At 41.1% G+C, this 15,701-nt stretch overlaps 1 protein-coding gene across 2 annotated transcripts in view; it reads right to left on the bottom strand.

Moving 5' to 3' along the window:
• The window catches only part of WAPL (WAPL cohesin release factor), a 67,731-nt gene that overhangs the window by 16,891 nt on the left and 35,139 nt on the right, over window positions 1–15,701 (bottom strand). For both annotated transcript variants that reach the window (XM_042456833.1, XM_042456834.1), the window contains 4 exons: window positions 10,796–10,907; window positions 5,348–5,572; window positions 1,855–1,966; window positions 155–252 (listed from right to left, as the gene is read on the bottom strand). In XM_042456833.1, coding sequence (XP_042312767.1) covers window positions 155–252; window positions 1,855–1,966; window positions 5,348–5,572; window positions 10,796–10,907 — 547 coding nt within the window. The remainder of the gene's footprint in view (window positions 1–154; window positions 253–1,854; window positions 1,967–5,347; window positions 5,573–10,795; window positions 10,908–15,701) is intronic.

Raw genomic sequence — 15,701 nt, 5'->3', positions numbered from 1 at the left:
AAATGCAGTATTGAAAAAGTGATCCAAGAAAGTTTTCCTCTCCACATTTCTCTCTACTGTATACAATAGCTTCCAAAGTCTTTAAAGCCATTTGGTACACAAGACAGTCACTCGAGTAGAACCGTGTCATTTGACTTCAGATTGTTATACTTACACTTTCTAAAACCCGTAAACATCTTTCTGCTCCCCATAATGAAGCAACCAATTTCTCTTCATTTTCATCACTGCTTAAGTGATCCACACATTCTTTAACTAAGAAATAAAGAAAGAGCATATGCTGTTAATGAAGTGTTAAGACCAGAGGCCCAGTGATGAATTTTGAGATACATGACCTAGTTACAGTACTCTAAGCTACAGTCCAAAGAGTCTAAAAAATGCAAGCAGTTGTGTTCAATTATATCAACAAACTGATTCTAGCAATTTTTGTCTTTACCAAAAGGAAGTCTTTTGTAAAGCTAATGAGTCTTACTTATCTGTTTAAGCCTAAACCACCTAAAAATTCTTTGCAATATATTGTAGCTGAGCTTCAAAACTACTATGAGGATTGCAGCCGCACTTAGAACAAGAAAATCTAATGGAGTGGCAAAGAACATAATTGTCTCTACTAATCTAAATTCTACTAGTATGATTTACCTATGCACAGGCAGCCTGGGCTATTAATAAATACACATGATTTAAAATAGAGTTACCCTTTGCTGTTATCATAAGACAAATCCTATGTCCTCTTGAGTTTTTAGAAACACTTCAACTGAGCTTCACAGAACAAAGCTTTTATTACTCACTTAAAATAGATACACAAATAAATAAATAAAATTCCCTTGAATTAGTTTATGGGTAAATTAAATCAGTTTATTTACCCTTAAATTAGGCCTAGTTTAGCAAATAAAAGTGTCAAAAGTGAAATTTCTGAACTGTAATTTTGTGCAAATGGGTAGGCCAATTCTATAGTTCCACTATGGCAGCAGCTTTTTAGACATGGTTTACATGTTGTCCCTATACCATAACTATAATAAATGTACTTTCATTTATTTTATAATAGCCCCTGAAGAAGGCCAATTGGTGAGAAGACTGAAATGTGTTGGGTTTTTTAAGAAATAAAAGTTTTTGGACCATCACATAACATGTGGGACTTTGTCTCCTATCATTCTTCCACTGTGAGCAGCTGCTACATCAACACGATACAGTAATATCTTTACAAGTCAGTGTTTGTCTGGTAGAGTCAAAAACACATTACCTCTATCAGAAACAAGGGCTAACAATGCATCACTGCTTCTGGGACCACTTTCAATACTCCCTAAGCACTCTCCTCACACTTGTGGCACATGAAAGCCAAACTGCAAACCAATCTATGGAATCAATGCATGACCAAAACATAATGAATGAAAACAAAACTGTAAGGGTCTAGGAACACACTCCTTTCCACACATAATCTACATGAATGATCCCCACAAAAGCCTGTAATAGATCTCCCAGAAACTAGTAGGTAACAACCAATACAAACAGTTCAAAAGGTAGGCTTTAAATCTAATGGGAGATGAGGCACAGGGAGATAAAGACAGCCATCAGAAAACTTGCTCAGTTATCTTTGACAGGTAAACCAGAATTACACAGGCTACACAGCATTTACATAGTCTACTGCTTCTCCTCACAAGACTAATCTCATTACATACCAATCTCCCATTTACTAATCCCTTCTAACTCACTGAAGCTCTCACAAGTATTGTATAAACCAAGTGTATGTGTCTTTGCTCCTCAAATTATGTATTGTCAAAAAGTGTGCTGATGCATTTCATTCTATCACGCTACTATTAAACAATCTATGTACTTTGATTCACTTTAAGGAAAATTGCATACCTTTATCTACAATATGATCAAGACCACCAAGAAGTCGTAGCTCTTCTTTAAACCAGTCTCCTGCTCGTTTTGAAGTAAGAGATAGCAACGTTTCCATGGCAAGATGACCAGTCTAGAATCACAAAGAGACGTCTTCAGTTTGCATGTGAGAACAACATTCTATCATTTACTTTTTCCATTAATGGAAGAATGCAAAGTAGACTGAAGTCTACAAAAACTCATGCTGCCAACTTCTTTATTTCAGTTAGTTTCCTCAGATGCATTTAGTGGAGTGGAAACCAGAGACATACACACATATATGCCATTGGTATGTGAGTATGTCAATTCATATTCAAAATGCTTTGTGTATGGAAATGAAGTAGCAAGTCCAATTTTAATGATGATCGTTAGTGAGCAAAGACATTGTGAACTGGCCAATGTGTATAGAAAGGAAAAGGCAGGGCCAGTTTGGCATTGGAAACTGACCTCAAGGTGATGAGAATAGATGAGTGTAGGATGCCCCCCTGAGGATGGGGTCAGATAGTGTTGAAATGTATGTAGTGAGTAAGGAAACCATTATCCCTGTTCAATCCACTGCTGAGGGACTGTAGTTTATGGATTTATCTCTAATTCTGCTGTTTTTCATTCCAATCTACCTTTGTAGTTCTTTTGTTCAAGGACTGCTCTTCTGAGGTCTGAGATGGAATGCCCAGCGAGACTGAAATGTTCTGCATCCAGTTTTTGTGTATTCCCATTCTGAATGTCTGATTTATGTCCTTTTATCCTCTGGTGCAGGGACTGGCCTGTTTGCCCTATGTAGAGTGCTGATGGACATTGATAACAATTTTGTATTGCAGGTTTAAAAGTGCAGAGACTGGCTTGTTTGCCCGATGCAGAGTGCTGATGGGCACTGTTCACTAACGACCATAGTTAAAACTGGGCTTGCTACTTCATTTCCATACACAAAGGATTTTGAATTTGAATTGACCAATGACATACATTTGTCTGTCCCTAGTTTCTACTCCACTATATGCATCTGAGGAAGTAGACTGAAGCCTACGAAAGCTCAGGTTGCAAATATATTTATTTCAGTTAGTCTCAAAGGTGCTACAAGATCTCTACATACTTTTTCCATTAATGCTGTTAACTTGAATCTCAATTACAATTTTGTATTGCAGGTTTAAAACTGCAGGTAATGCAGCTATGAAAATGATTTACTGCTCTGTGCTTCCTAAGCTATTGTTGCAGTGGAGCAAAATCTTCCTGCAATTTTAGCTTATTGTGTTCCACCGTTTGAACTTGTACAAACAATATAATGCCATGCTTAACCATTCTGTAAGACATAACTCAAGAGTTATGGTATGACTGCTGTTCAAACCCCAAATTGAAGCCAATATGACACTGCTCCAGACTGTGGAGAATCTCAAAATTTAAGCTGGTAGAATTACAACAGAAGTCAAACAGAAGTTGTATCTCTGTTCAGCCATCTCACAAATGATATGAAGCAACAATATAGAAAACTTATGACAGTAAATAATAAGGCCTGCCCTCTGCCAAAAAGTATGCTGAAATGGGTACGGCAGATTATGCTATTTGTTCAGTGAAAAAAATAAGAGTAAGACTGTTTCACAGATATCAGTCACATGTATGTGAGAATATTATCAGGCTACAGTATCAACCTTTATCATAAGCTCTGGGGAAAATGCTATGGCTGTGGGGGGGGGGGAGGGTATTTCAAACAAATTTCCCAAGGAGAGCCATCAAAATAGGATTATATATGCATAATGGGCTCAGAATGCTGAATGTCTGGGTTGAAGGGTCCAGAGAACTGAGACAGGCAAGATGGAACATGGTATCATGGAACAGGGCAGAGCTGCTCTAATGAACAAGAGCATTCAACTGCACAATCTTCTATTAAGTTCCAAATGTGCATGCTTTTACTACTCTCAAGTCAGTATTGGACTGTGCCTTTAATCCTAGTAGAGTTGTACTGTACACAAATATGTACAATTAAAATACAGTGCTCCCTCGGGTTACGAAATTAATTCGTTCCGCGGCTAATTTCGTAACCCGAAAAACCTTCGTAACCCGAATTGCCATAGGCGCTAATGGGAAAAAAAGCCGCGGCTCCGCCGCGGCTCCATTTAAAACAGCGCCGGCGTTTTTTCGTAACCCGAAAAAACGTTCGTAACCCGAAACAATAAATCCCTATGGGATTTATTCGTATCCCGAAAAATTCGTAAGCTGGGTAATTCGTATCCCGAGGTACCACTGTATTGTTATTCAGTAGCTCTTTTATAACTCAGGTCCGGTACAGATGGGCACAAAGTGCCGACCTGTGGCCGGAGTCATGGCGCAGTGTCTGCGAGCTCAGCGCTGTGACTCTGCCCCCTCACACCATGATGCTGTGTTAAGTTCTAGACGGCACACAGCATCATGGCGCAACCCTGGCACTGCATCTACATGATGCAGTGCCAAAAGGGCATCACAAAGCCATGGCTGTAATGCCTTTTAGAAGGCGCAAAAAGGACCTGCATTTTGTGGCTCCTTTTTCTGCCCTCCAGAGGCTGGATTAGGGTCGTGGCGTGCAGTGACTGCAGCCCTGGTCCGGCCAGTAAAGAGGTAGCTGCATGCCGCTAAGTTTCAAGTGACTTAACTAAAATGATCCCCCAATTCTGCATTTACTATCTGTCAAATAAAGAAAATGAAGTGAAAACTGCACTTTTAATTACATCAGCTCCTCAGTTCTGTCTTTCTCAGTCTGTTTCAGTACAGATATTAGCTGCAGCAAAATGGCATGATTCAAATAAGAAATAGTGATGGAAAGTACCAATGTTTCGTTCAAGGAAAAGTGTTTATTCCCCAAAATCCTTCCCATCTGCAAGGATTCAGTTCCCCTGTCCCCAAATGAGAAAAAAATATGACTGCTTAACCCCAGTGGCAATGTGTGTGAGGACCACCACTGATAATGGGGTGGGGCAATTTGCAGAGGTCTGAGGCGCTAAACAGATCGGCACTAAACGCTGGCATCGGGCTGGAGTGGGGGCATGGTGGCTGCACGCCGGATGCCCCAACTCCTCCCTGATGCAGACACCCAACTACACAGTGGGCAGTCATGCTCCTGCTTCGACACAGCGTTTGGATGTGCTGCACCAAAGAACCAGTGAAAAGCTGCAGCTGCTATCATTGCAGCAGCGGCAAGGGCAACTTTTCACCTCTTTAAGAAAGAACAGCTTTTTGTCGGCCCATTTTGGGCTGGCAAGGCACTGGATTGGGGCTGTGGTTTGCAGTTGCTGCAGCCTCAATCCAGTGCTGAAAGGGGCGGTGGGATGCCGCTCCTTTAGGGCTATCTGTACAGCCCCTGAATGTGCAGATGGCTAGCCAAATGGATATGGTGGGCCCACTGTACTTACATGGTCTATTTTAAAAGTTCACAAGTTTTGCATTTGATAAAGCAAGAATTCCCATGCAATTTCACATTATAGGAAATTAGGCAAAACAAGATTATATTTACCGTTATATTTTCTAGATCAAGGTGTTTGTTGTGAACAGTTTCACAGAGTCTTCTGATTTTTTCCTTAATTTTGTTCATATCCTTCTCATTGAACAACTTGGATGAAGAGTCTTGCTCTAGTTCCAGAAGCCGAATCATTAGATCTAAACTGGCTCTATCTAGATCCATGTTCAAACGATCTCTGCTCAAGATATACATTAAAGCTGCTGTACAAAGTGATAAGTTCTTTAACCAAGAAGAAAAAAAAGGTAATAAATATCTGTGAAAAATAGAAATCCTGTAAGACTTAAAATTACATTTCGATATTTAGAACAGATTTTCTGTGTGTCATGGGAAATGAATTTAAATAATTTGCATTTGTTCAAGCAGTTGTTCAAAATTTTTCAATACACAACAATCTGTAAAGACAAGTGCTCACACAATTTCAGCGTTGACCTATAGTTCCCTGCCTTCTGTAGACACTGCTGCTAGGGATGATTTATGGAAGCAATTGGGAAAGGGGGGGGGGGGTGAGATACATGACTGCATAATCTGAACATAAGCTGTTCAGCAGTAACCAGTCTAAACTTTCAGAAGTCACTCCATGTTCAAAAGAATGACACTTAACTTTTTTTCATTTAGTGATGAACTTAGATGCTGTTTTTAATCATTTTAATTGCCAACCATGGTTATACAATATTTGAAATAGTTTATGTAGCAAATGTAACATTGTTTTGCGATAATAACTATGGAGATCTTGAGGGAAATTATCATATTTTGCATTTTTCTTTTTTTAAAGTACAGTGGTACCCCGGGTTACGAAATTAATTTGTTCCGCCGCGGAGTTCGTAACTCGAAAGATTTCGCAACCCGAAAAAGCCATAGCCGCTAGCGCTAGAAAGCCGCGATTTCGTGCGAAAAAGCGCCGAAAAGCACCAAATTTTTTTTCGTAACCCGAAAAAACCTTCGTATCCCGGAACAGTTTTTTCCTATGGGATTTTTTCGTATCCCGGAAATTTCGTAACGCGGTGCTTTCGTATCCCGGGGTACCACTGTAATAATTAAACATTGCTAATGTGTTAATTATCATGAGGTTTTTCCACATTTCAGTTTTTCACATTTTGCAACAAATGAGCAAAATGGTGGGAAAACAGTTTTGTGCAAAAATTAAAATATTTTGTCTAAGAAACTACAAAACACAACATTTTTGGACAAATAGGATTTTCACAAGAGTTCCACAATGTGAGAACCCACAGAATGAACAAAAATGCTTGTAATCTCAACCAGCAGGGTAGAAAAATTTGTTTTTTTTTATTTTTGTGAGAATGAAATAAGTCAATGTTTGCATCCCTACTTTTAATGCAAGTAGCACAGTAGCTTTTAAAATGGCATTCCCAAGTTCTAATTTTCTCTGAGCTGTGACAGAGGTCACAACTGTATCTCCCTCTACAGCATGCTTAACTGACAGCTTTCCACACTGGATATTTACCATGAAGATGCATTCTGAGTTGTTGGGAGGAGGAATCCATACAACCTAGTTTGCCCATCACTGCCCAGAGACAAGCAGGAAGAACATGAAGTCTCACAATAACTAATGAAAAACTGAATTGGCTCCTCCCTGCTCGGTCATCTTCCTCTTCTCAACAATGCAGAATGCACCTTTCATGGTAAGTGCCTAAATGTGCCATTCTCTGGATTGATGAGAAGAGGAATCTGTACAACCTGAGACTCGATCAGAATTCAACATGGAAAAAAAAATGGGGGCGGGAGATAGTGACTGCATTTTAGTGATCTCCTGGAGTACCCTTTTGCCAAAAGTAGCATCCGCAAACTTGAACTTCTCAGTCTTGGAGAACTGAATGAAAAGAGTACAGTACTGCAGATTGCAGCCCTACATATATTGCTGATGGGAAGATTAGAGGGGGGAAACTGCAGGAGTGGCAGCTGCCCTGGTCAAGTGTGCCATTACAATGGTGGGGCAGTTTAGTCAAGTCATATGTCTTCAGGATTCATGCCTTGATCCATGTGCCTATTATGAAACAAGACACTCTACATCCCGGTGAGGCTGAACTGTAGAACACAAATAAGGAATCAAAATATCAGAATGCCCTCGTCCTACATATATACATTTTCAGTGCTTTAAATACATCAAGGTTGTGTCATAGCTTTTCTTGTGGGTATGATGAATTAGGACAGATAGAAGGAACAATGAGTTTTTGAGACATGTGAAAGGTGGAGAGCACCTCTGGTCTAAAAAAGGGTCTAGAGAAACATAGGGGTCATGCAAACTGGCAGCTTGGAGCAGCCTCTGGCCACTTCAGTGCTGGTCAACCCCTAATCAGGGTGGGGCGATAGTGACCACACAGTCCCAATCCAAGCTGCTGCAATGGTCTCCAATCCGGCCACCAGCAGGAGCAGCTTTTTGACACTCTTTTTTGTGCTGGCTCTTCTAGGTTTGAGTGCTCTTGGCATGCTGCCTACGCAGTTTCTGGCTGCTTTCGAGGTGTGTGTCATCTGCATGTCCTGTTCCCAAAGTGGCTGGAAGCCGCTTTTTCCTGCCCATATGTTTTGGGCCACAGTCTTTGTAACAGAAACAGGTGTTTTGCAACCAAAAGGGCCACAAGCTCTCATAACATGGACAGCAAACATGATGGTCAACAAAAGGGCTTACTTTCAGAGAGAGAAGCTTCAAGGGAACCCTATGGATCAGCTCAAATGGTGGTTTAGTTAGCTGCTTCAGAACCAACGGAGGTTCCATGATGGAAAATGGTGACTGATGGGAGAAGAAATGTTAGTTGCCTCATTGAAGAAGCTCCTTATACGAGTGGAACCTCAAGGGAATTTGGCAAGAGGGAAGACAGACTAGCTGCCCACCTCTTTAACCTATTAGGTCTGAGATCTAGGTCAAGCCCTTTCTGTAGGCCAGGAGGTGTGAAACAGAAAGAAGCATTATTACAATTTAGGCAAGAGGAGCCAAAGGCACAAGACAGATAAGCACTAAGACAAAAAAAAAAAAAAAACAGGAGTAAAGGAAAAGAAGTTCTCCTCTGGGCACAGGCAGGAAGAAGAACTGGTCTGTAAGATGGTTAGGCAGGGAGGATCCAACTCAGTTTTCTTATTACCTACTGTTAGACTTCATGACTTCTTTCTGCCTGTCTCTGGGCAGTGTGGAATTCTCTTCTTAGCAACCCAGAAAACACACTCTACTGAATTTGGTGGGACTTTTAAAAAAAGGATGTTAACTTTAAAAAAGTGAAGTGATTCGATAATTTGTAGATAGCAAGTCAGCAGTGCGCAATTCAAAAATGGTTAACTAGAAAATGACACAGCCATAGCTTTATATGCATTCCTTTCACCACACAAATAGAGAACTGGAGAAGCAGGCTCCAGCTCTATCAGGGGAGAAGGTCTGAAAAGTAACTGTATTGTAACTGCATGTGGCTGAATGTGATTACAGAGCTCCCACTGATAAGGCATGACTATCAACTGTGTAGAACTCCGTAGTCATGTTTGCTTGCATGTGGTTACAGCTCCTTTCCAGGCCTTTGCGGGAGAAAAGAGCATGCCAGGAGTGAAGGGCAGGGCTGGAGCATATGTCCTTGTCTCTCTTTATTTGTGAAGATAAATTAACATTAGGATAAGGACAAACACTTTTCTTACCACTCTTGCTAAGTCTTTTAAAAAAACTCACTTGCTAACTTCTTTTCTCTTTTTGAGTCATCTTTTCAGAATCTTATTAATACCTTTTCTCTTTCTACTCCTGAGGACATACATCTCTGTGCATCTCCAAATGTATAATACATATGCATTCAATCCTGTGTTTGCCCATCTTTACAATTTATTCAATTTATGCCCTGTCAAGCCCCCACAATGGGACTCAATGCAATTCATGAAAAAATACAAATAAATGTTAAATAAATTAAAACAGAAATGGTAAAAATAATTGAAAGTATTTTTAAAAGCAGCACCTCTCTGATTAAAAAAAAAAATCCTCTTTTATGGAAGGTCAACATAAATACCCTAATATACTGTACAATACCTAACTAATACAAGTGTTTGCCAGCTGCTAGAAAAGCAAGTAGGGCAAGGGTCTATATCCACCTCACTATTCTGACTCATGAAGAGAAGCAGGCCAGTTCCATCAGGCCTAGCCAGAGAAAGAGGAAGGTCCTCCCCCCCAGTCCATCTGCCATGGTCCAGACCTCAGAGGAATAGAAGATCTGCTGGACTTGACCCCTTCCCCACTGCCATTCCCTTCTCCTTTTTGTGTTTTAGATTGTAAGCCTGAAGGCAGGGAACTAAGTAGCAATTTGTAAGCTACCTGGAGAGTCTTTTTGGCTGAAGAGCAAGATATAAATACTTCAAATAAATAAATTCTGGAGCATTCAGCATATTAACACAAAATATGATCTGCAATAGTATTGTTAAATCCACCAGGGGGCTAGAATCATTGTACACATTTAAATCAAGGGCATATATAATCCATAGTGTTTTGCATTCTCAAGCTAGGACTAGTACTGGAAATGTAGAAGTCAGAATAAGGTGGCATTTATATTCACTGTCTACCAGTTCTGCAAATTTATATCTAGATAAGTGGGCAGTCTTATTATCCAGTAAATCTGTTAATGATCTGCAGGTAGAAACAATAGGCATCAATGAACAAATGTAATTCCAAATCTTTGAAGAATTCACATATGTCAAAAGAACTAGTTTCATTTATTTAGGAATATTTTTGGTTGGTTTTACTTCTAAAAATTTTAAAGTGCATATATGTGATGCCAAAGAAAGGAAGCCTCAAGAAACAATATTTGATACCTTATTTTCCGGCGTATAAGACGACTTTTTGACCCTCTAAAATTGGGTCAAAAGTCAGGGGTCGTCTTATACGCCGGGTGAAGCCCGGCAACAAGAGAGCCCCGCGGCCCGACACGCTTACCTGCCCTGTTCCGCACCGCTGCCCTCCTACTACTGGCTGCCGGTTTTCTGGGGCCTCCAGAAGCCTTTGGAAGCCAGCATGCATGCGAGCAAGGCAAGCTGCTAGCTTCTGAGGCACCTGGATGCTGCTTGAGGGTTGTGGAAGCTGGTGTGCATGCGCAAGGATGGCTGGCAGCTTCTGAAGCATTCAGAGGCCCCTTGCAGCCTGCGTGCGGCTGCCGGCTTCTGAGGCCTCCAGAGGCCCCTTGCAGCCTGCACGCGCACACTGCTAGCTGCAGGCTTCACAGGAAGAGGGGTAGTCTTATACGGTAAGTATATCCTAAACTCTATATTTTTACTATAAAAAGTTGGGGGTTGTCTTATACGCCCGGTCGTCTAATATGTTGGAAAATACGGTAATAATTTCCATTTCATGAAGTATGGTATTCCCTCCATTGTACATTTGTCCTTACCACACATAATCCTAAAGATAGTGGCAAAAACAGTTTGGTCCAAGAAAAACTGAGATTATATAATTTTGAAATAAAAGCAAACCTGGTGATGTTGTGAGTCATCCAGTGTTTTGAACACCATAGCTACCATTCCATGTGCTCTCAAATGCATCCGGAAGCTGGGCATGGCGCACTTTGTCGCCAGACTGATAACACTGAAGCAAACAAAGAAAATTTTTGATAAATCATAGCCTGTATTGCAAACAGAAACATGTAACACTAAATGGAGACACTAAGCTGGCTGTACTCCCCCCTTCCCCATACTGCTTACTCGTATCTTTGGAGTTTGGCACATGTACTAAACGTCTTTCGACCTGACACTTGCGATTCTCAGCTAAGAGCCCACTAACAGCTGAGTCCTGTATTTCCTGCTGTTTCCATTTTTTAAGGCTTATTTCTGACACCATCCCTCCCTATTTCTTAACGCTAACTTATTTTCTAGTTAATTGAAAGGAGAGAAGGCTTAACGCCTGACCAGTTGGCAAGACAGAAAACTCAAAGCTGAAGAGAGAGGGGTTGGAAGCAACAGTAGTAATGGTTTCGAATTCTGAGGATCCTGCCTGTCAAGGTTGTGGACTGTTCCTTCAGTCTCACGGAGAAGGAGCCACACAGCACCGGTCAACTTTGTCTCTGATCAAACTACAGTGGGCCCTTGGTATCCGCTTGGGTTTGATTCCAGGACTGCCTGCGGATACCAAAATCTGTGGATATTCATCCCATTAAACAGAAGCATAGTAAAATGGTGTCTCTTATATATAATGATAAAATCAAGATTTTTTTTTATTTATGTATATTTTAAATATTTTCAAGCCGTGAATGGTTCAATCTGTGGATAAAGAATCCATGGGTATGGAGGGACAACTATATTTTCAAGAGTTTAAAAATGTCTGCCAGGCAAACTCAGATAAGACAATCTGTTATCCTTACATCCTTCTCAAGGAAAATCTGAGAATAGGACAAATTTTGGTGATGGAAAAAACAGAAGTTATATAAGCCTGGCAGAGGCAAAAATATTCCCCACTCCCAGCATAATAAAGCAAGAGACCTGTAATATACAAAACAGTAACCAAGACACAAGTCATTCCTCTGTGTACACATTCTATGCTTAGTATGTCTATGTACTGATGAGATGCTGGTGGTGAACACTGGCCCTATATCCTTGCTGTCATGGAGCTTTTAAGGCACAACTCTGCTGAACAAGAGTGTTATCCTGGGCAAATACAGCACACTAATTAGGTTGCTGAACCTGGATCAAGTCATCACTGAAGCCACCAATGAGTGTAAAATATACTGAGCAACTGTGGGACACACATTCTAAGAGGATTGTTGTGAGAATAAAGTATGGAGGGCAGCCATGGATACTACCCTGGGCTAATTGGAGGGAAAGTAGAACATAAACATAGAAATTTAAATAATACATCTGATTTTTCCCACCCTGTTACTAATAACTTAAAGCTTATGTTTTTCACAGGACTGTGTGCTGTATAGTAAACCTATCCTAGCTACTTTTGGGACTGAATTCTCAACAAGAGCCCTGCTACTTTAAGAGCCTAGCTCTGCATCTCCTTCATCTTGCATTTCAACATGAATAAGCTGCAAGCTCTTCACAGCTCACAAGGTCTTGTTACTGCAAGTATGATCAACACATCTGGGCTACAGGGCATATTGGGTGGAGGTAAGAAGAGGCATAACAAGTTCTACAGGTTCAAGAAGCAACAAGTAAGAGTAATCAACTAAATGTAGGGTTGGGGGTGGTTTATGACAGGATCAAAGAAACTGCCCAAAATGAAAATGTTCCAAATTAAGACAACCAGCTACTTCAAGTAACATCTTTTCCCCTTCTCTCTGCCTTACTTCAACTGTCTACTGCATTATGCGTGTATTACCATAAACACTTGTCCATAAGTACAGTGGGCCCTCCTTATACACAGATTTGCTATCCCCAGCTTTGAGCATCTGTGGATGGCAAGCCCATATTGTTCCCAATGATGGCGCGCATACAGACAAAAGTCTCTCCCCCCTCCTTCCCTCCATCCTTCCTTCCCCTGTCCCTTCATCTCTCCTTATCGCCTTACCTGCTTTCTCTGAGGCTTCTGCCCCAACTTGGCTGTGGGGTAGACAGCCACCCAGTCAGCCAGGGATGGGGCTAAGGCTTGAATCTCAGAGCCCTGTCCCCAGGCCTAGTACCCAGGACAGAGCCTCAGAAACCCATTGGCCAGAGGGAGCCAGGGCTGGGGCTTGACTTTTGGAGCCCAGAGGTTCTGTCCTGGATGCTAGGCCTGGGGACAGGGCTCCGAGTCTCAAGGCTTGGCCCCGGTCCCAGCCCCAACTAACTAGGCAGCAGACTCCGCCCCCACAGCCAAGTTAGGGCAGAAGCCCCAGAGAAAGCAGGTAAGGCGATAAGGAGGGAAGGAGCAAGGAACATCTGTCCCAATGTCCCCAATGGTGGTATAGCTGCATGGCCACGCCACCATTAAGGAGAATGGGACTCGAGCATCTGTGGATTTTAGTACTGGGGGAGGGGGGGTCCGGAACAGATCCCCTGTAGATACTGAGGGCCCACTGTAGGCCTTATGTGTAAGTTGAGGGCAGGTTTTAGGGCCAAAATTATGGATTTTGATATGACCCATGGATAATTCAAGGGTAAATTTAGGGGCATGGAATAAAGGATCTAAAGCATGAAGCCAAGTAAAACAATGCCAAAGAGCTTACAAAATTCCAGCAGGCATAACTGTTTGTGCTAACTTTAAAGGCTGGATAGATGAGATAACAGAGGGGAGTCAGTGCTTCCAGGACAGATTACACTCTTGCCTTTCACCAGGGGATAGTTGCTTAATTTTTTTAAAATAAGTCTTAAAGTACAGTAGTTACATTGACCTATGAATAAGTTGAGTCAGGCTTTTTGGTTTCATTTTTTTACTAAAATTTCTAGACTTTCTATACATGTGCATATACTGTATATGTTTCAATGCATTTTGTATGGCTTTACATGTACTGGTGTGTATCTATGTTGTAGGTCAAATTATCATCAAAGTGTTTCTGTAGTTCCAGCAATAGTGACTGGTGACGGCAATGGTTTTATAAGAGATTCTGTTCATGTTGCTTGTTCTTTTCCATTATTACTATGTTTTCAACAGTTCCTGTAGGAGAATCTAAAGCCTGGCACAGCCACAGTCATTTTGGGTGGGACAAAGAGTTTCTCTGCACATTTACAGGAGTTCACTCCAAATGAAGCCTGTTCCCTCTAAACTGCCACTCTCTATGTCTTCACCTCAAACTACACTACAAAACAATGAGTGAAAGACTTCAGGGTAGAAGCATAAATTTCCTTAGTCTATAATTACTAGAACCAATCTACCTGGTACTGATCATTCTAACAAAGAATTATCTGTACTCTTCTACAGCATCTTTTCAAAATGCCTTAAGTACAAACTAATTTAAATTTCAGTCTGCCTTGAGTAGCTGCAGTGGAGAAAGAACCCTATCAGTGTCATTAGCTACCTTATCCTGTGCTCTTGGACTGTTGCATCCTTTCAAGTAATCAAGATGATCAGTTACATACATGTGAACTGTCTTAGGATCCATGTTGGGACTCTCACAGAATTTCCTTTGCACACCACACAGAATACAGCCCTTGTTCTATGTGTAGTGCCAAGCAAATACTCTGTGCTTCCTCCAGTAAGGAGATGGTAAAGAAATCAGGAGAGAGGAATTCTCATTTCTAGCAATCTTGCTTAGTGGCAACTGGATGAACTGCATGATCCAACGCTGTAACCAAGCCAGTTCAGAGAACCCAGAGACCAACTCACTGATTCTCCTTCTGTTTCCTCTTTTCTGGATGCCTTTCTTATCCTCAAGGAATCCACACCAATGTTCCTCAGATTCCCCTTCTCCAGTTTTTTCTTATCTCCCCTACTGTGCTCTGAGGCCCAGTGAAGCAGGCAGAGCTAGGATACTGACAGATGCAAAATCACCAGTGATTCTGTGGTCCCTCCTGACCAAACTGTATTTTCAATCAGCTATTTATGCTAGGGGATGACACACAAAGTGGTGGTAAAGCTCCCACTTGCATGGGTTCCATTAACTATATGCAGCCTGGTCTCACAATCATCACGCTAGGGTGGTCTGTAAAAGATCAGACTTCTAGAAACAATTACCAAAGCTTATTTCAGCCAAGGGAGTATGTAGTGTTAGTGAAGCAGGTTCTTATAGGAATTGTATGTAAGCACAGTGACAGCATTAGAGATATCCCAGTCATGGACAGTATTCTACCTCAAGGAAACCGAGCTATCGCAAAGTGTTTATTTGCACAGCTTTAAGCTTCACCATTTAAGTTTTCTTTTAATCCAAACTTATTTATATCCCACCTTTTCCCCAGTTCTGGAATTGAAGGATCCTTACAAAAATTGACAGATATAGCTACAAATAAATATAATTAATCAACAGAACTAAAAGCCATGTAACAGTTGTTTAAAAGCATAGTCATTAAAAAGTAACAAGTATAGACAATGCAGCACAATATTATGCAGCACATAAACAGTCAGCTCTGCAAAGCTTCAATTTGTTTGTCCCTATCCAGCAGAACACTGAAACAGCTTTCTTTGAGTTTGATGGAACAGAGTAATAAAATTGGGCGCCAAGTAATAATAAAGTTGGATGTTATCCAATACAAATGGGGCCAGATCCCAGATCTATGGACAACCAAACCCAGCATTTTCTTGAAAATGTCTAAATAGCATGGTGGACAAAACCAAACCCTTAAAAGTCCCCTCAGCGCAAGAAGTCAACTAGCAGTCCTCCAGCAACACATTCTTGGCTTGCCATTCTAGAAAGCAATGAACATCAATTTTGTATCCCATGGTTGCATCCTAACAAGCAATTTAGAAGAATACTATGTTTGATTATGGCACTGAAAGCTGCTGAGAGGTCCAGAAGAATAAGCAGACACA

This window comes from Sceloporus undulatus, chromosome 3, assembly GCF_019175285.1.
Source record: "Sceloporus undulatus isolate JIND9_A2432 ecotype Alabama chromosome 3, SceUnd_v1.1, whole genome shotgun sequence".
Lineage (NCBI taxonomy): Eukaryota > Metazoa > Chordata > Lepidosauria > Squamata > Phrynosomatidae > Sceloporus > Sceloporus undulatus.
Note: the sequence above shows the minus strand (reverse complement) of the source record. Positions and strands in the feature narration are given on the sequence as shown.